The sequence below is a fragment of the Apium graveolens genome, chromosome 9 (assembly GCF_009905375.1).
Source record: "Apium graveolens cultivar Ventura chromosome 9, ASM990537v1, whole genome shotgun sequence".
NCBI classification, from domain to species: domain Eukaryota; kingdom Viridiplantae; phylum Streptophyta; class Magnoliopsida; order Apiales; family Apiaceae; genus Apium; species Apium graveolens.
In genome coordinates this window covers 26902575-26923748 of record NC_133655.1, presented here as the reverse complement: position 1 = coordinate 26923748, position 21174 = coordinate 26902575, and the positions used below count along the sequence as shown (strand labels likewise).

Sequence of the window (21174 nt, the reverse complement as noted above, 5' to 3'; positions counted from 1 at the left end):
ATTGCTTTTTGCAACATAATTTTTGGTGTTGCCCATGATAAGAAAATGTTGCCTTTGAACCCTAAGGAAACGCCAAAAATACTAACATTACAAAAGTGTTGCCGTAGAAAATTTTAGGTCTGTTACAACATTTATTTGACCTGTTGCAACGTTAATAAACCTGTTGCAACGTTTGTGGAATGATGCAGAAGGCCACTTTTGGTGTAGTGGAACGACCACTAATTCCAAGTTTGGAGCAAAATGCACAGGGAGCGACAAGGACACCAAAGACACATGTGTTGTCCCGGTTGCTCTTTTGAGTTCTGACACGTGAAAAAACGGGGTGGATTCTGATGTAAGAAGGGAGCTGTAATTGATATGCCACCTTGTCTATACGCTGGAGAATAGTAAACTGATAGTAAAACCTCGCAACCAGCTTCTCAATCGGCCTTCTAGCTAACAAATTATGTCGATATAGCTGGAACATCACATGCACACATATCCCCAGCTGGAATGCATCATCCCTCCTCTTTTTATCTGCATTGTCTTTCATAATATTACCAAGATAAAATAGTTTAGCATGTCAAATGATCATCAGTTCTGAGGTAGGTGCATTCACTTCAAGTATTTGATCAACCATTATCCTCGCATACATCTCCGTTACAACAAGCTTAAACTTTTTACATGCTGGTAACAACTGAACTACCACAAAAACTTGCTTATAAAGATATAGTCTAAGAAATCTGTAGAAGTTTATGCTCTGTCCATTAATCTTATACTTAGTGTTAGTTGGACATGTCTTCATCACCTTATCACCCTTTACCCAATTAATAAAAAGAAGATCCTTGATATAATTGTCAGCTATCGAAAATTTCGCAATGAATACGGGCTGGTTAACCATTTCATCGGGCACATCAAAATTCAGTGATAAACTCTTCTCAGTACTGCAATAATCTAAAGCAAGTCTATCACTACCCATCACTCCTTGCACCCTCCCCTTAAAACCCTGATACAAATTCGGTTCAACAGTTTGAAGATTAACATGCCTCTTAAGCTTAGTTTTAGCCTCTAAATTCAACTCTGGTCCTTTTTCTTCAGGTAGCTTATAATACATTGTTTCACCTTCATCATCCCACACTAAAGCTTACTATTAAATAAATTGCATCCTCTTCTGTTATCGAATCTATACACCAAACTCAACAAAATTATCGTCAGTGAAACCTCCTCTTTAAAAGACAATTCATCTACTTTTATCACTTCATGTACCATCCCATTGCAGGCCTGATACAAGTCATGTTCACCAAGTTGAAAAATACCAGGGCTCTTATTCCCATCATATTTATCTTTATCCCCCTCCTTATATCTTACTTTCATTCGATACTTACCATACTCATCTTCGTGAAGTTGGTAAATAGGAACATTATCATACTCTTTTTCATGTAGCTTAGAATTAATAATCATATCATACTTGACAAGTTATTGAGAATGTATTTTTAAATCCTTTTCACACATCACAACAGGCAACACGATAGAAGAGAATAACAGAGCTTTATCTACTTGCACCTTGTCAGGACTATCATCAAACATTTTAAGGGCCGACCTTGCAGGTTGTATCAATTGTGACTTATTTGAATTCTCACACTTTTCATTCACAGGTTTCTCTACTCTATTCAAATTATCCACTTTATCAACAACCGCAATATGAGTAGGAGCATTAAAATTTTGACTTGTCCGATTTATGGACAACTCCCTGGAATGAGAATCATCTTCACTATCACCCTTCCTAATCATCTTCGAAAGCGAATGATGCATCGCTTCCACTGCTTTATCTATTGCCTTAGACACCATCTCCGAAATCGCCCCTCTACCTTGTCGATTCTTTGAAGCTGTCGTGTTTTTGGTTGGGGCGCCATGACCGAATCGCTCTGATACCACTTGTAATGAACTCACTACGTAATTTAACAATAACACGTTGAATTAACTGATAACACATAAATACTCGGTGTTTAATTGAAATGAAAAGTACAAGATAGATATTGAACATTTGAGAGGTCCAGTGCTCTCCCAGACATAACGTAAAAGATATTGACACAACTTTTCATAACCTAACATTTGACTCACCCCCCTTTTATCTTTTCCCTCGCCATATTTCTATTGTAAGGACTAATGTAACCTTCTACTTTAGAATGACTGTCTTGCCCTTCTTTTGACGTCTCTCATACATTTTCATTACTTGAGGCGCATGTTGATGCATCACATTCTCCTCCGGTGGGATTCGAACATGTGAACATTTTTGCCTTAATTATATATGGATTCCTCCAGAAAAAATGTTTTAATCCGAGTATGAAATTTTAAGTACTTATAACAAGAAACAAATTTTAATTATTAATTTCAGGAATTAAATCAATATCCTATCGAAACTAGGCCTCAACATTTCCATTTCCTGATACAACCGCTATTGCAGGAGTCCCAGTTGTAAACAGGCCTTGTGGTATATACATGACTAAATGTTACAGATAAGAAGGCATGTCCTCTGTATGATATACTACTGAATCTACATTAACACATATAGTTAGATAGGCAGGTACTGTAGTAAGAGTATGAAAGATGCAGAAGTTGTTATCGTTGTAATCTTCTCTGCATTAAAGCACATGATTGCATCCATAATTTTTGTGCTTCAGATTCATCGTTTGCCAATCCTGTGCAGCGAGTCTCATTACAGTCTGTAAGGTATTTCCCACTAACCCCTTCCATTTGTGGACTCAGTGCAGCATAGCATGTGGTGGATGCACCCTTCAATAAACATTAACAAAACACCATGAATTGTAAGAAATTTTTGTATGCTTTTTGCAGGAAACAGGAGTTGGATTTATCATTTATCAGACAGGCATGCATGCAGTGATGCAGACTGTTTACCTGTGTTGTCGACTTTAAAAACTTGGAGGCCATAAAAAACAGGGAATCTGAATAGAGATAACAAGGTTAAGTCAGTTTTCTTCTCTTTGTCGCTCTAGTAACCACCAAAAAGATATGTCATAATGTCATATGTTTATATATGTAAAAATACCTGTGAAACAGCCTTTATGATCCCTGATGATTCCAGTCTTAACAATGCCTGGGTGCACCGCATTGGCAGTAACATTTGCTTTCCTTTCCTGTAAGATTCCAACAAAAACATTCTGAGGAGATCCAGTAACATTTTGCTTTATGTCAGCACAAACTACTTATCATTCGCTTCTTGGATATCAGGTACTGCTATAAGTTTGTTGTTTAAAATTTTGAAGATAAAGCCGCCAGCATCTTAAGAAATATGATAGATGTATAAAGCTAACAAAGTGCTGATTCCATTTTTACCTTTAGCTGTCTTGACACTTCCTTTGCATGCAATATATTAGCCAATTTTGATTGGGCGTATGCACGCGTGCTATTGTATCTGCATAGCGTATATAATCCATAAGGTTTCCAGTTAAGATCAAACTTTAATAAGTCTTGCTTAAAAATAATATTTACAATGTATGAACTCAATGTGCCTTCTCACTTGTACTTTATTTAAGATGTTTGACAAGTTATGCATAATGTTACCCTCCTCGGGTGTTTGACTAATTTAGCAACTTCAGTTGGCAAAATTTTTTATATCTGATATCAAGATATCGGGGCAATTTCCATAGTAATGCTAAGATAGCTGTTTTTTTCTTTTGAAAAAATGCTAAGATTGCTATTGCGTTATATCATCAGAATTTGGATTTTGTTGTAAAATAAAACTTAGGCTTCCATGCTCGACTTCATTTAAAGCTGGTTTTTGTTGCTATACTTCAACTCCAATTCAGTCCTTGGCATGGATAATAACCATCTTTGGTTCTAAAATTGCAATGGACTTATCAGTTCTAGATCTACTTTCACATTCTAATTAAGTCAAGATCACTGCATAGGACTTGCTGTTAATGGATCTAATAGTCTTACTTTTCTGGTTGCAGCATTTGCATAAAGTGGAACTGTTCTCTTTTCACCCAGCCATGAACTACAGAAGAAACATTGACTATTCTTCCTTGGATCCCCTCTTCTGCCGCTGTCTCCACCATTTTCTCCATAAGCAGTTCTGTAAGGAAAAAATGGCCTGCACAGGAAGCATAAAACCATTAGTTCAGACAAGATCAATCACAAATTTCTTTTGTAAATAACAATACTAGTGGCTGCAATGTTAATAATTTTTACTACAGGGAGAAAAAAAGTCATAAATAGATAATAGTGAACGATCAGGAGGCATAGGTAGATACCCAAGTAATTTGTGGCAAAGGTCATTTCAATTTTGTCATCAGAAAACTCCAACTTATTAGAGAATTTCCCAGCATTATTTCTGCATGATTAATCCATATATGTAGTTTAAAATCCATCACCAGTTATTAGAAAAATTCATGCAAACAACAGACTAAATTTAAATAGGTTACGGTTACAAAATATGAACTCTAGATGAAAGAAGAATACTCACATCAAGATATTAAGGGGTAATTTTAGAGCCAGGAACTCGGTGCAAAATCTCTTGATGGAAGAAAATGAGCTTAAATCAATCTCCAGTATTATTATTTCAGCATCAGGACTCCCCTTTTGGATCTTTTCTTTCACTTCAGAAGCCTTTTTCAAGTCTCTTGCAGGAATCACTATTCTTACTCCTCTTTTAGCCAAAACTCTAGCAGTCTCTTCTCCGATCCCAGAGGTTGCTCCTGACAGATATTACACAAATAAGACGTATGTATGTTTATGTGAATTGTTGCATTTCTTGATATATGTCTGATAAACAAGAAGATAAAATCGACAACATATTACCAGGGGTGGATCCTGTAAGTCGCACCGGGGACACGTATCTCCCATAAAATCAAATTTTACTTCTTTTTACCCTTAATTTTTTTTTGAAAATATATGAAAATACCCTCATAAAATTAAAATATATATATATATATATAAGGGTGTCTCTCCAAAATGTACTCAGTGTCCCCCTAAAGAATGATTCATGGATACGCCCCTGTATATAACAGTCATGCTCATGGTATATATTAAAAAAATCAAGGTAAAAATTCTTCTTATCTAACATAATCTGCGGAGTTTAAAGGAACAAAGATAGGCAATCATTTAACAGGAAATGATCTTGTATGATCGATTACTGAGAGGAAAAAGACGATGAAAAGAAACAAACTAAAATATTAGGTTATACTTTAAAAAGCTACATATGATTATACAAGATAGTGTGTTACATTAGTGAAACTGTTATGGAAGAAAAACTCTGTTTCTTTTTAGAAAAGGCCTTTCTCTTCAGAACAATCTGTTCTAGTTTCTTAATCCATCGATTTCTAATACGAAAGACTAATTTAGCAAACAAAAAAATGAAATACTAACAGAGGACAATGTAACCTGAAAAACTTATTAATATGAGAAGAAGAAACATTTGGTCACAGGTAATAGATTCTTATTAAATTTGAGGGCAATCCCTTCAATACGTTGCACAGATATGAAAGCAGTAATCTGAAACAAAAAAAGATATAAGCAGAGAAATTTGCACGAATGCTTTTTCAACGAAAACACAGAACTTTGGATGAATGTACCTCTATATACACATCAAAAAATTCTATCAGTTTGCGACTGTTATCACTATGGTCTACAGCCATGCACAGATAGGACGACATGAAGATTTCAGTAATATGGCTAAAGATTATTAAATAAATTGAAGTGCTAACCGGTGATTATAGCAGTAAGATGGCGAGAAGAAGAAGAATAATGTTGTGTGACCTGATCAGCAGTTGATTTTGATCCATAACCACTTGGACCTGCAGAGCCTGCTAAATACTTTACTGTATCTTTAATCATCTTATATTTCTTATGTATAAGAAGTAGCTTGAATACTACTATAGATAGAAAGCAAGAATGTTAGAATGGATTACTAATTCCCACAATCCTCACACATATATATACCAGATAACAGACGGCTCATATAGTGTTCTAGCGTGAACGATAAGATTTGTATAGACCCTCTTTCTTATACTGTTTCACTCGGTCAATTTATTTTCATTTTTTTTTATTTTGACAACAATTATTTTGTCTTATGTGTCCACTAGTTTGTGTATCTTTTTCCATCTTTTACCCCGTGAAGTGTGTTGCTATTTAATTATATTACCAACCCAAACTGCCGAAAGAATGGTACTAGCAACAATAATTTGAAATGGCACGATAATATTCGTATTTGGAAAAATTTTAAAGTATGTTGTTGGTAATATTCAACTTATAACTTATAATTCGATTTATAAATTAAATCAATAAGTGGACTTATATGTGATTAAACCGTTGCGGACGTAAACCGACTTATAAGCCTCAGCCAAACAGATCAATGTACGAGGAGAAATACAATTAATAAGGACCCGCATGAATGAACACGCATTGTGTTTGTTGTTTGCTAAGTGAGAACATATTTTCCAAACAAGTTCTCTTTAATTAATTTCAGATGAGGGAAAAATGAAAAGAAAGAGGATTGCGTTCGTGTGGAAAATCAGTGCACGTGTAGCTGTGGGTAAACAACTTAAATACTTAATAATTGGTGTCTGCTGTGAGAGGTAAAATGTAAGGAAAATATTTGAAAAAAATAAACTTTAGTTGAAGCAAAGTATTGATGTGTTGTTATACAAGTTGAAATTGTATGGGGAAACAGTAAAAAAAATAAAAACTTTTGGATGTGGCAAGAGAGCATAATAGGTTGTGTGTTTGTGAACCAATGAAATTTGGAAATTCTGTTTGAAAAATGATGGTATGTGTCGGAGACTCCAAGGACCAAAAGTTAGATATTGAGATCGACTCTTGTATTTGTGTTTTCTAAATTTATGAGATTGTGATGTTATGTATTAGCATGGACTGAGTAAACAATCCTTCAGTATTTTCATCTTTATTGAGGCGCAAGTTTTTGAGTAATCCTGGTGAGGAATGTACATCACTCAATAACTTAACTTATTATAATAGTTTGAATTGAGCAAGTTCTGATTTCATCATTTTTAATATTTATTATTTTTTAGATATTGTATGACATTTTATTCATTACCTAATAATATTTTAAAAACAGTTATCATATATTATTCTTTTTTTTTAACAATGTTCTTTTATGAAATTATAAACTCGTAAATAAAATATCAACCCAACATTTAGCAAAAAAAATCAATTGAACTATCATACATATATTTCATTGCTTATTTGTTTATGAAACGCATATAATAATATAAAAAAAATATTTGGCATTTGAATTCACCTAAAAATCTAGAAAAGATTTGTCGACAACAGAATTGATGAATCGGGTTTGCTTGGCTTGACATGTAGCCTTATCAATGGGACCCCCCCCCCCCTATCCTCGTGGTCTCTAATTGTAGTGCACACTTTCATCAATTTGCCTCCCCCTCCGATTTCCACATTGTTTCCTACTTTTTTCTCTTTTTATTTTCCCAGACAACTTAATTACTACTCATCTTCACTTCTTGTTTTGCATGCCCACAATTGTCTCCACACAAGAGTTCCAAAAACCAACGTGTACGCCCTCAATTTGCCATTCAGATTAAGTTTGATTATAACTAAAGCCTCAACTAAAACATGATTAAATTCAATAAGTCATCAGCTTAATTAGCTTTTAGTCATGGAGCCCAGATTTTTAGTATTGGACTACATTATGGGGTTTTGGTTTAGTCACGCCTAACAGAATTAAGGGTGAAGATTTACACTGTTGGAGAACAATGGTTGTTAAAGACCATCTTTAAATCAACTCTAAATATTTATTTTTATATTATTTTGACGTAAAATTCTTTTTTAACTCAATTCTAAAAGTTACACTATTTTGATTGATGTCATGCTAAAAGTTACATCAAATTTGATATCACACTAAATTTATAGTTTTTGTATATTCTCATGTCATCCTTATACTACTTTAATAAAACAATTTTATTTTATTTATATCTCACCACTTTATTACTTTTAACTTAAAATTTGGCGTTAGTGAGTTGGAGTAAAATTTGAGAATAGTATATTTTTTATACTATTTTAATGTAAAAATTATATCAAAATAATGTAATGGGTTGAAGATACTCTAAAAATAAAATTTATATGGTTGATAACTTTTCTTTAATAACGAATTAATCTAACATACTTTATAATTGAGTACATATTTTAATAAATTTCAGGATAAATAACGATATCCAAAATATGATATATTAACACATAAATCTTAATAATTTGAGGTATCTCAGCACGTGATTGATGCTAATCACACACGGAGAACATGTTAATCGAATTCAGAAAAGCAAGCAGGACTTTTAACTTCCTGAAAACATATCGGACCCAGCTTATACAATCTTGTCTCTTCTTGTCCATGAAATTTCTTACCTAAAATGATGTAACATCAACAAAGTTTTTGACACCCTTGCTGTACATACGTAAACTTTTGATTTTTCTTTAATCAATCCACGCACCTAACTTATTCATCTCCGATATATACCAAGGACGATCCACTGCCAATATTACTGTACTTTGGCCTCCATATCTCTGAATTTTCTCCTTTGTAGTATTTTTTTAACTAAAGTAACAACTCAATTACTTGAGGTAGGAAATTACCATATGTTTAAGAAAACTAATTAAATAAGTATACTGATAGTACATATAGCTTCTGGGAGGACTACTTCTAGGCTTTTAACTGTATACAGCTCCTAGAAGGACTACTCCTAGGCTCCTAACTCCATATATCTCCTGAGATGGCTACTCCTAGGCTCCTAACTCCACGCAGCTCCTGGAAGGAGTGGTCCTGCACACTACCACTCCTAACCAGCTCAGTCCCGCAAGCCTAACCTTGGTAGATTCCGGCACGTGAGACGTTGGCCCAGGCACGTGATGGGGGCGACTGTCACACATCAATCATGGAAATAATCAGGGCACGTGTCAAAGGATCCTCAAAACATTACTCAACCAGTCCCGCGCTGACACGTATAAAGCATCCACTCCAACCAGGTGTCCTCCGCTCCCAGAACCAATGGCTATGATATAAAGGTACTTACCCCAAAACCCTACCCTTGGGCTATAAATAGCCCAAGAAGGTGAGGTTTTGGGGTTAATCATTCTTTCACACTCATATACACACACAACCAACTCTCATTCCCTTCTATCTTCATCTTCCTCAAAAAGCGAGTTCTTATTCTCACACCGGAGGCGCCGCGGGACCCAAACCCCCCTTCCGGTGTTCTTTTGTAGAAACCCCACCACAACTACACCTCTACAGCGGCGAAAGATCCAGGACGGCGTCGAAGGAGCGGCCCCGCCACCAGGAGTTATCATTTGGCGCTAGAAGGAGGGGCTCTCCATCCTTGGGTCTCGGTGCCCCTGGATTCACCTTCATCAACAAGCTCTTCAAAGAGTCCATTTATTCAAACTTGTAAGAACCCAAGCAACCAACCTCTTCCATAAGCATGAATGTTGTTTATTTCAGCCACGTTTGTGTGTGCTCGTTATTTTAGGCCACGTTTGTGTGAGTCCCTTCTGTTGATTTAAGCCACGTTTGGGTGAGTTATCGTTGGTTTTAATCGTTTTTGCTCTAGTTTGAATATGACATTTGCGTTATGCTACATCATTGAGTAGTCCCAGGAAATTATTTAAACTGCTCCCAGGAAGCTATTTGTTAGTGTTTGTTGTTATTCTGGGTAGTTTCTGCAAATTTCATAAAGCAACCTTAGAACAATATTCTCTATAGTATATTGTTGTTATTTGTTTTTGGTATTGTTGAGAAATGGCAAGACCAGGAAAGAATACCTCTGGGAGACCATCTGCTAGTGCTCAGGTACAGGAGCCGGACCACTCCCAGGCCCTTGACCCAGGAGCCAAGAGAGAAACATTCAAGGAGCAACCACTACACACTCCCGTAGTGGAGAGAATTGTAAACACCAGGGATGCCCGAACCCTCATAGAGCTCAATCAGTACAAGTACACGAATGTTCCAGTAGCTGAAGAACACATGGCCAACCTTACAAGTGATGAACTAGCGGAAGCAATCAGACTATACAGGCAGGAGCAGACCCGACTCCAAGAAGAAGCCAAACTCAAGGAGGAACCGGAGGAGTCCGGGGACTCCCAGCAATCGAAGAGATCGGTGTTTGATCGAATTGGAACTAAAGGAAAGAAAAGCAAAAAAGAAGCAGAAGCTGCTAAATAGAGAAAGTTGGAAGAGGTCCGAGAGCAAATCAGGAAAGAAGAAGAAGCAAAACTTGAGCTAAAGATCCAAAAGAGAATGCAGCTAGAAGAAGAAAAGCTATTGGCCAAGTCTAGGAGTAAAAGAACCCGGAGAGATCCTACTCCGGAGCTGATTTCTGATGATGAAGAAGAAGAGAAGCAGAAGGACCTGGAAGATATGATTTATGAATTGCAAAGAAAGATGGACAGAGATTCAGGAGTAGAAATTGGAGAAACGTTAACTCCGTTCAGTTACTCCTTGGAAGCCATTCCCCGGCAGCGGAACTTGAAGCATTACAACTTTGACTCCTTTGATGGACTAGGAGACCCGGAGGAGCACTTGAACTACTTTGAGCAGATAGCGCAGATATATTACTACAACGACTTAACGAAATCAAGGTTCTTAGCTTCAACTCTTAAGGGAGGGGCCTAGAGATGGTTCAGCAGAATCCCATCCCACAGCATCCACTCTTGAAAGGAATTTCGAACCTCCTTCCTTCGGAGATTTCGGGCAAACAGAACGCACGAAATGCACATGTGTCACCTGGAGACAATCCGGCAGCATGACAATGAGTCCCTCTCCGCATACATGCGCCGGTTCCAGGAAGCAATCAATAAAGTTTCAAGTTTGGATGAGAGGGAAGCTTTAAGCATTTTCAGGAGAAACTTGGACCCAGAGCACAATGAGAGGTATATAGTGGAGCTAATCAATAAGGAGCCGCAAATTCTGACAGCAGCCTACTCTATGGCTGCCGGATTCATTAAGGAAACAGATGTGCTCCAGGCAATGAGGATGACCCGGAATGGAGGGTCCAGGAGTAAAAACACTGATGACCGATCGAAAGGGGGTTACCATCAGGATAAGAAATTCAAGCAAAGTAACCAAAGCCAAGAAAGACAAACTACTCCAGTTTTCCAAAGACTTGGTCCTAAGAAGGAGTCGAGCAGCGACCCAGGACCCACGAAGCAACCCCGAGAGCCAAAGTAGGAGCCGGACTGGACTCCTCTCAACATGACCCGGGAGGAAATCTTGAAAGAGGTAAAAGACAAGCCTTTTTATTATCCTCCGAAACCAATGCAAACTCCTCCGGAGAGTAGGCCTTACAATAGGCAGTGTGATTACCACGAGACCCATGACCACAAGACTGAGAACTGTTTATCACTCAAGTACTTCATCGAGGACCAAGTGAAGAAGGGGAACATGAACAAGTACTTAGTCCGAGACAGTAGAGGGGAAGCGCAGAATAAAGGAAAGAATGTAGTCAATATGGTCCTAGGTAGATCATACTCCCCACCCCGGAGCCCGGACTTCGGCGAAAAAGTGCTCTCAATCCAATCACTCCCAAACCTGGTGATATCCTTCAGCAGCAAGGACTACAAAAGAGTCAACCCTCATCACAATGCAGCTTTAGTTGTCACTCTGGACATCTTTGATAATGAAGTAAGAAGAATGCTCATAGACAATGGCTCCTCAAAAAATATTCTCTTGAAGCACACAGTGGATAGAATGCAGTTAGGGAGCGTCCGCTCAAATGAATGCCGGGAGGACCCACTATATGGCTTCGGACACAACTTAGTCCCGATCTAAGGAACTTTATATCTGCCAGTCATTTTCGGATCTGCTCCTAACCAAGTGACTCATGTCATCAAGTTTTATGTGATCAACGCTCCTTCTTCATACAACAGAATCATTGCCAGATCAGCTATAACCATGATGCAAGCAATAACTTCAATCTCCCATCTCAAGATCAAATTCCCAACCCCGACAGGAGTCGGGGAGATTAAAGGAGATTATGGAGTTGCTGAAACATGCTACAACCAGGGGTTGGTTATGGCAGAAACCCATCAAGATAACAAAAGGAAGGCTACGGTCCTTCGCAAGCAACAAAGCATGAAGAAACACCGACCCCGGACAAGGGAAGAAGCAAACAAAACAAGTCCAGAAGGACTGGCAAGCAACCAAGTCATGGTAGTGGACAAGACAAATCAAGTCCCAGACCAAGCTAGTCCTACTATGCAAGCAACCAAAGAATCTGAACAAGCAAACTTCAATCTAAAAAAGAACTCTGAAGCCCGAATTCATCAAATGGTTTCAAACAAAGAGCAAGCAAAAATTGAAGCTGCAGTTGAAACAGAAGAAGTCCAGGTAGATGAAAGCAATTCTAGCAAAAAAGTGAAAGTTGGGTCAGGACTCGAGGAGTCCTTCAAGGAGAGATTAGTGTCCTTACTCCGGGAGTACAAAGATGTTTTTGCCTGGAGTCCAAGGGACATGCCAGGACTACATGAGTCCATAGCAATGCACAACTTGGATGTCAACCCCAACAGAAAACCAGTCAAACAGAAGAGAAGAAACTTTATCCCGGAGAGGCAAAAAGCCATTGACGAAGAAGTGGAAAAGCTACTCAAAGCAGGAATCATCAAAGAAATCAAATATCCGGAGTGGCCAGCTAATGTGGTCATGGTGAAGAAGTCCAACGGCAAATGGATAATGTGTGTGGACTACACTGATCTGAATGATGCATGCCCGAAGGACCTGTATCCTCTCCCAAATATTGATCAACTGATAGATGCCACCTCCGGACACATCATGCTAAGTTTCATGGACGCCTTCTCCGGATATAACCAGATAAAGATGAACCCAAAGGACATCCTCAAGACAACATTCATAACTCACAGAGCAGTCTACGCTTATGTGATGTTATCCTTCGGGCTTACCAACACATGATCCATCTACCAAAGAGCAATGAACAAGATATTCAAGTCCCAGGTTGGGAGGAACTTGGAGTGCTATATCGATGACATGATTTCCAAATCAACAACTATACCAGGGCATGTGGAAGATCTGAAGGAATGCTTTGAGAACCTAAGGAAGAACCAACTCAAGCTGAATCCAGAGAAATGCACCTTCGGAGTAGGAGCAAGCAAGTTCCTAGGATTCATGATCAGCAACAGAGGCATAGAAGCGAATCCGGAGAAAATAAAAGCAATCCAGGAGATGAAAGCTCCCGGGACACAAAAAGATGTACAGAAGCTAGCAGGATCCCTAGCAGCACTCAGGAGATTAGTCTCAAAACTAGCAGAGAGGTGCCTATCATTCTTTGATTTACTCAAAGGAGCAACCAACAAGAAAGAGGTGAACTGGAGTCCGGAGTGCCAAAAGGCATTCAAAGAAATTAAGTCCTACCTCTCTCAGCCACCGGTCCTAACTAAGGCTCAACCAGGAGAGCCTCTCTACTTATACTTGTCAGCAGGAGCACAAGCTGTAGGAGCTGCCCTAATCAGAGAAGAGAATGGAAAACAACAACCGGTTTACTATGTAAGCCAAGTCTTAAAAGATGAAGAAACAAGATACCCAAGATTTGAGAAGTTTGCCTTTGCCTTAGTCACAACTTCAAGAAAACTCAGGCACTACTTCCAAGGGAGAGAAATCAGAGTAGTAACAAATCAACCACTAAGGAAAATAATTCACAAGCCAGATGTCTCGGGAAGATTTGTCAATTGGGCTGTGGAGTTGAGCCAGTTCAATTTAAGCTTCGTTCCCAGGACGGCAATCAAAGCTCAAACTCTTGCAGATTTCATAATCGAATGCAACTTCCCAGAAGAAGAACCGGAAGCAATGGACATGGATCAGGAGCCAAAAAAGGAAATAAGTCCAGGAGCCTGGACCTTAAAGGTAGATGGTTCTTCAACAAGCGAGAGGTCGGGAGCCGGACTCATTCTCAGAAGTCCAGAAGGATTCAAGATACAAACAGCTATATCTTTCGGCTTCCCCGCAACAAACAATCAAGCAGAATATAAGGCATTGATCACAGGACTAAAGCTCTTCAGGACTCTAAAGATCCAGGACTTAAAAATTTGCAGCGACTCCTAGATAGTGGTCAAGCAAACAAATGGAGAATACATAGCAAAGGACCCTACTCTGGAAAAGTATCAAGCCTTGGTTCAAAGCTACTTAGCTTCAATACCAAGCCATCAATTCATTCAGATATGTCGAGAAGAAAATGAAAAAGAAGATATCCTATCCAAATTAGTCCGGAACTCATCAGATCTAGACTGCTCAGTTTATTTCGAAGAACTCCTCAAACCATCCATTGAATCCGGAGAGGTCTTGGAGATAGAAAGCAGCCACAACTGGATGACTCCCTTCATCAAATACTTGGAGAATGGAGAGCTCCCGGAAGACAAAGGAAAAGCTCAAAGAATGAAAGCAAAAGCAGCCAAGTTCTTCCTCGAAGAAGGAATACTCTACTGCATGACCTTCTCATCTCCTATCCTGAAATGTATTGGCCCAGAAGAAGCAAAGTACTATTTGGCAGAAGTGCATGAAGGGATATGCGGAGACCACATGTCTGCAAAGGCCCTAGCTCATAAGATTATAAGACAAGGCTACTACTGGCCAACAATTCATCAGGATGCAATAGAATTCGTCAAGAAGTGCAAAGAATGCCAGCTTTTCAGCAATGTGTCCCGAATCAACCCTGTCCTACCATCCTCAGTCCTGTCACCGATCCCCTTCGCTGTTTGGGTATTGACATCATGGGACCCTTCCCCCGGGCCAAAGGAGACCTCAGGTGTCTCTATTGATTACATGACAAAATGGGTTGAAGCAAAAGCAATGAGGACAATCAATCAACAAGACTGCATAAAGTTTATGGAAAAAATTTTGATGAGGTTCGGGATACCGCGAGTCCTAGTATCAGACAATGATCCCCAATTCATTGGATCAGAGTTCGAGTCCTACCTCCAGGAGCGCGGGATCAAGCATAAAAAATTATCAGTGGCATATCCCCAAGGAAATGGCCACGTAGAAGTAACTAACAGAATCCTGCTCCGAGGTATCGAGAAAAGACTCAAAGAAAGCAAAAGCAAATGGTCAGAAGAACTACAAAGTGTACTTTGGTCCTACATGACAAGCCCAAGGACAAGCACCAGAGAAATTCCATTCAAACTAGCTTATGGAACATAAGCAATGCTTCCTATTGAAGTGGACTCTCCTTCCCACAGAGCAATAAACTTTGAAGAAGAAGCAAATGAAGAAGGACTCAGAACAAACATGGTGCTAATTGATGAGGTCCAGGACCAAGCTGTAGAAAGGATGAAAAAATACATGGAGAAAATAAGAGAGCACTTCAGTAAGAAGTCAAGAGTCAAAAACTTCCAAGTTGGAGACGTAGTTCTTCGAAACACTGAAGCATCAGATCCCACAAACACTGGAAAGCTAATGCCCAAATGGGAAGGACCATACAAGATCAAAGAAGTCCTCAGGCCAGGAACCTACAAGCTCCTGAACATGGATGGCTCAGAAGTCCCAAACACTTGGCATGGACTAAGGCTAAGAAAATTCTACCAGCAGGAGAACAAACAAAGCAAGCAAAAATCTTGTAGCCAATATGGCAAGCAACCAATTTGATTATCCTTCTATTTTGTATGAATGATTAATGAAAAGCTTTTCCCCCTTTACATTCTCTTCAAAACTAACCACTAGTCCGGACAAGCTATTAGTCAGGACTAGAGCAACCATTTTTACTTAGAATTAATTTTCTAACAAAAAGTCATCACTAGTCCGGACAAGCTATTAGTCAGGACTAGAGCAACCATTTTTACTTAGAATTAATTTTCTAACTAAAAGCCACCACTAGTCCGGACAAGCTATTAGTCAGGACTAGAGCAATCATCTATACTTAGAATTAACTTTCTAAGCCAAAAGCCACAACTAGTCCGGACAAACTATTAATTCAGGACTAGTGCAACCATTTCACTTAGAAAGAATTTTCTAAGTGAAAAAACTAACTACTAGTCCGAACAAACCTATTAGTCTGGACTAGTACAACCATTTTATTTGGAATAAATCTTCTAAGTAAAAAAGCTAACCACTGGTCCGGACATGCTACCAGTCAGGACTAGCGCAACCACCTTTACTTTGAATAAACTTGCCAAGTAAAAAACCTAACCACTAATCCGGACAAGCAATTAGTCAGGACTAGTGCAACAATTTTTACTTGGAAAAATATTCTAAGGCAAAAACAAACTACAAAAACAAAGCAAAATAATAGCAAACATTAAAAATTTACCGGATTCAAACGAGCCCGGAGCAAAGTACGAATATTAAAAAAATCAAATTTATCAAAAGTCTTAAATCAGTAGCAAAGTTACAAATCAAAGATAAAGCAGGACTCCGGAGCACTAGGAGGCAGGAAGCTGGGGCAGGGCCCGTCGAACGGCTCTGGCTCCCCTAATCTGAGCTCAATATCTTCCTTGGCCTTAATAAACTCTGTGACGAAGCTGTCCTAATCGGCCTCTGGATTGGTCTTGATATGTCGTTCAGCAACCAACCATCAACGAGCTATCTCCGGAGCACCAGCATTAGCAAGAGCTTTATCATACTCCTCAGACCTTTTGAACTCCTCAATAACCTCGGCCTCCGGACGCACATCAGACATCTGCCTCCGGAGCTCAGCCAGTTCGGATTTCAGATCTGAAGCTTCTTTTTCAGCATGCTGAGCCCGGGTCCTGACATCATCAAGCTGCTGGTTCAGTCCGGAGAGAGAAGTGTCTTTAACAATGATCTGGTCCCGGAGCCGGCCAATCTCAGAGTCCTTATCAATAATGGCAGTCTGGGAATTTTTGAGATCATTGTAGGCCAGAGAGGCTGATCCGGCCATATACCCACCAAGCTGCAAAAAATAGAGAAACTTAGAAAAATATTCTAAGGTGAAACAACACAAGAAACGAGAACAAGAAGAAGAAATACCTGACCCCAGAGCCGGGAACACTCCTTCATTGTTGCATCAAATTCGGACTGATTCATCCTCCTCCAGTCGGCTTGAGTGGGAATCTCAGCCATGAACCGAGCAACTTTTTCCTCCAGCCCCGGACCACGTGCATCCGGACTCTCTTTGTCAACAGTTTTTCCTTTACCAGCCCCGGACCCAGAGCCAGCTTCAAAGTTTTCCAGCCCGGGGAGGTTTTGTCCCAAAAGTCCGGAGCCTCCTCCTCTTCCGTCCAGTCTCAACATCCGGAATTTCACCAATAGGGCCAAGATCCTCAAGATTATCAAACTCATTGCCGATATCTAGCTCAACATTGTGCTCCGGAGTAGACTGGTTCACGTCAACTTCGGGTTCTGGCCTCGGAGCCACATTACTCTGGGATCCTTCCTCCACAGAGGCATTGGATCCGGACCCAGCACCAGCAGTTTTCTTTGGCAACTTGAATGCTTTGCCAAGACCTTTTAATGCATTACTGTATTCCGAAGATGACATATCCGGATTATAGTGCGGCAAACCTGCAAAGGAACAAAGCAAAAACACAAGTCAAAACCAATAAAGAATCAAGGCAGATGAAGACAGATAAGAAACATATAAGAAGTCCGGACAAAAAGGAAAACTACTTACACCCTAGTCTATGCATAGTTCTATGATTCATGAAAGTGTCCCGGGTCATTTGAAAACCCAGACACTCACAAAACGCAAACATCAACCGGATAGCTTCACCCCGGAGTACATCCCTACGGAAGCGAGTCCGGACTCCATCCGAGCAATATAGGGAAGATAGTATAAGTCTAAACCCCGGAGCATGATCAACTCTCCATTCCAGTACTTCAAAGAAGATTGCTGGATTACAGGCCTGTAGGAGCCACCATACCCGCACTCAGGAGCCCGGAACCGAAGTTCATAGAGAGGAAACTGACTGGACCGTACCAGGTGAAAGATATGATGCCATAGCTTGAACGTGGGCTGCACCTTGAACTGATTGCAAGTGGCAATAAACCAGGTCATCCACTTTATACCATTAGGTGTTATCTGCATCGGAGAGAGCTTGTACACGTACTTGCACAGATGCTTCAGGAACAAATGCCAATATGGATTCCATCCAGACCGTAGATGCTCCAGCCATACTGGAACAAACCCATCAGCCGGCCTATGATGAACCCGCTCATCCGGAGTCGGCCATCTCCGCTCGATCTGGGGGTCTAGTTGAAAAGCGGTCCGGACTGCAGAATCCTGAGCCGCATGATCTAAAGCAGCGTACTCATCCTTGAGCTCATAGTGCTCCTTTGACACTATGCTATCCGCAAACTTCCTATCGAAAGCTTCCCTATTATAAGGCCCCGGACCGGCATTAGGCTGCCTAGCGTACTCGGACTTAATACTCCTATAATAAAAGCTATCTTCTATCTCCTCACTCTTACTAACAAAGTACCCCAGATTCTCCACCCACAGACCCTCCGGATTGCAAGGTATTTTTCTGGAAGAAATCTTAGCAACTGAAAGCTTCGTTATGGCTTCAGAGTCCGAAGTGGAAGCCTTCTTCCCCATCCCAGCTCGTTCAGAATCAACAGAAGACTCAAGATCCGAACCAGATGGCCCCGAATAGCAAGTTATGTAAGCTTTGGCACGCGCCTTAGTCCGGACCATAAACCTAAAACAAGTGATAAAGGTTAGTCTAAAAACCCTACAGTTTATTTTGAAAGCTATATGGTCCGGACTACCCTATGTTCAATTTTATTACAAGTCAAAAACAAACAGTCCGGAAACCCAAGCCCAAAAGACAAGAACAGAAACCCAACACAAAACAACCACTCCGGACTCAAACCTAGCCTATTACCCCGAACCCAAAGGCCTAAATAACACAGAAACAGCAAATTACAAATTCCAAAAAACAAAATCTCCAAGTCCGGACTAGTTAACCAAGTCCGGACCCAAACAAAAAACCCTAACCCCAGAAACACGATTGAACAAAATCAAAACACCAAAATATGCCAAAAAACTATATACATACAGATATACACAAGAACATTCAACCAAAAACAAAACACAACAAAATAAACAACCCACATAGACATAAACAAAAGCAATCCAAACCCAACAATATCGAGCCAAATACTAAGGAGAAAAACAAAAAAACAAAGAAGAAAGCTTTAAAATTAGAGATTACGGAGAGATTGAGAAAACCCGAACAACAGCCGTGAATTTCGAACTTCTGCAACGAACATCGGAAAAGCTCCAAAGAAAAGAGAGAAAAAGAGGAGAAAATCAGAGAAAGGTAAAAAATAAAAATAAGAAGGCAGGGCCTCCTTTTATAGAGGCAGTAAAAAACCCAACAGCCACACCACGTGGCACAATCCCAACCACTCATCTCACGCGGTGTTTAATGCCAATCATAATTACGGCACGTCTCTCCACATCTCCAACAGCTGTAATAATTCAAATAATTGGGGGGAAATTCCCCAAAACCGTTTAGACTTCCGAGTCCGGACTACTTCGCTCGCCGCAAACCGGACTGGGGAGCAAGAAAAGCTCAACTCCTGCTAAAGACAACCACCTTAGTCCTGATTAGCCGAACTCATCGCAATCCGGACTGGGGGGCAAGAAAAGCTCAACTCCTTCCAAAGACAACCACCTTAGTCCTGATTAGTCGAACTCATCGCAATCCGGACTGGGGGGTAAGGAAAGCTCAACTCCTTCCAAAGACAACCACATTAGTCCTGATTCGCCGAACTCATCGCAATCCGGACTGGGGGGCAAGAAAAACTCAACTCCTTCCAAAGACAACCACCTTAGTCCTGATTCGCCAAACTCAGCGCAATCCGGACTGGGAGGCAAGAAAAGCTCAACTCCTGCTAAAGACAACCACCTTAGTCCTGATTAGCCGAACTCATCGCAATCCCGACTGGGGGGCAAGAAAAACTCAACTCCTTCCAAAGACAACCACCTTAGTCCTGATTAGCCGAACTCATCGCAATCCGGACTGGGGGGCAAGAAAAGCTCAACTCCTTCCAAAGACAACCACCTTAGTCCTGATTCGCCGAACTCGACGCAATCCGGACTGGGGGGCAAGAAAAGCTCAACTCCTGCTAAAGACAACCACCTTAGTCCTGATTCGCCGAATTCCAGCAATCCGGACTGGGGGCAAGAAAAGCATAACTCCTTCCAATGGCAAACACCTTAGTCCTGATTCGCCGAACTCAGCGCAATCCGGACTGGGGGCAAGAAAAGCTCAAATTCTCCTAACAAAACAATCAAAAGCTCATGTTCTACAAACAAACCCAAATTCACCCCCCCATCCAATAAAATCTGCATAAGGGAGTGGGGGGCACATGATAGTACATATAGCTCCTGGGAGGACTACTCCTAGGCTTTCAACTCTATACAGCTCCGAGAAGGACTACTCCTAGGCTCCTAACTCCATATAGCTCCTGAGAGGGCTACTCCTAGGCTCCTAGCTCCACGCAGCTCCTGGAAGGAGTGGTCCCGCACACTACCACTCCTAACCAGCTCAGTCCCGCAAGCCTAACCTTGGTAGATCCCGGCACGTGAGACGTTGGCCCAGACATGTGATGGGGGCGACTGTCACACATCAATCATGGGAATAATCAGGGCACGTGTTAGAGGATCCTCAGAACATTCCTCAACCAGTCCCGCGCTGACATGTGTAAAGCATCCACTCCAGCCAGGTGTCCTCCGCTCCCAGAACCAATGGTTATGATCTAAAGGTACTAACCCCAAAACCCTACCCTTGGGCTATAAATAGCCCAAAAAGGTGAGGTTTTGGGGTTAATCATTCTTTCACACTCATATACACACACAGCCAACTCTCATTCCCTTCTATCTTCATCTTCCTCAAAAGCGAGTTCTTATTCTCACACCGGAGGCGCCGCGGGACCCAAACCCCCCTTCCGGTGTTGTTTTGTAGGTACCCCACCACAGCTACACATTTACAGCGGCGAAGGATCCAGGACGGCGTCGAAGGAGCGGCCCCGCCACCAGGAGTTATCATATACAATTTCGGCCAGAATATATTCTGCCCGTACCGTTGCTTTGTAGTGTTTTTTAGCTAGAGTAACAACTCAATTAGTCGATGTAGGAATTTCCCACCTGATTAAGAAAAATTAATTAAGCAATGCAATCTTGGCGGAAAATATTGTGTCCGTTCCATTGATTTTATACGAATAATTTGAGACGG

At 40.5% G+C, this 21174-nt stretch overlaps 2 protein-coding genes across 2 annotated transcripts; one reads left to right on the top strand and one right to left on the bottom strand.

Annotated features, from left to right (window-relative positions):
* Window positions 1-47: 47 nt before the first annotated feature.
* Window positions 48-5960, bottom strand: LOC141682562 (short-chain dehydrogenase TIC 32 B, chloroplastic-like). The gene is made up of 8 exons (XM_074487254.1): window positions 5706-5960; window positions 4466-4697; window positions 4254-4333; window positions 3940-4093; window positions 3334-3412; window positions 3047-3134; window positions 2896-2942; window positions 48-2772 (listed from the first exon to the last, which is right to left on the bottom strand). The coding sequence occupies exons 1-8, from the start codon at window positions 5833-5835 to the stop codon at window positions 2599-2601; spliced, it is 984 nt and encodes a 327-aa protein (XP_074343355.1). The 5' UTR covers window positions 5836-5960; the 3' UTR covers window positions 48-2598.
* Window positions 5961-11221: 5261 nt separating this feature from the next.
* LOC141685154 (uncharacterized) lies at window positions 11222-11797 on the top strand. Its single transcript, XM_074490274.1, has one exon. It carries the CDS (start codon window positions 11222-11224, stop codon window positions 11795-11797), a length of 576 nt encoding a protein of 191 aa, XP_074346375.1.
* The last annotated feature ends 9377 nt before the right edge of the window (window positions 11798-21174 follow it).

Coding starts and splice junctions, on each gene's coding strand:
- LOC141682562 (XM_074487254.1), bottom strand. CDS start 5,835: ATGATTAAAGATACAGTAAAGTATTTAGCAGGCTCTGCAGGTCCAAGT. Junction 2,943..3,046: donor TCATAAAGGCTGTTTCACAG/GTATTTTTACAT, acceptor ATCTCTATTCAG/ATTCCCTGTTTTTTATGGCC. Junction 2,773..2,895: donor TTTTAAAGTCGACAACACAG/GTAAACAGTCTG, acceptor TGTTTATTGAAG/GGTGCATCCACCACATGCTA.
- LOC141685154 (XM_074490274.1), top strand. CDS start 11,222: ATGACCCGGGAGGAAATCTTGAAAGAGGTAAAAGACAAGCCTTTTTAT.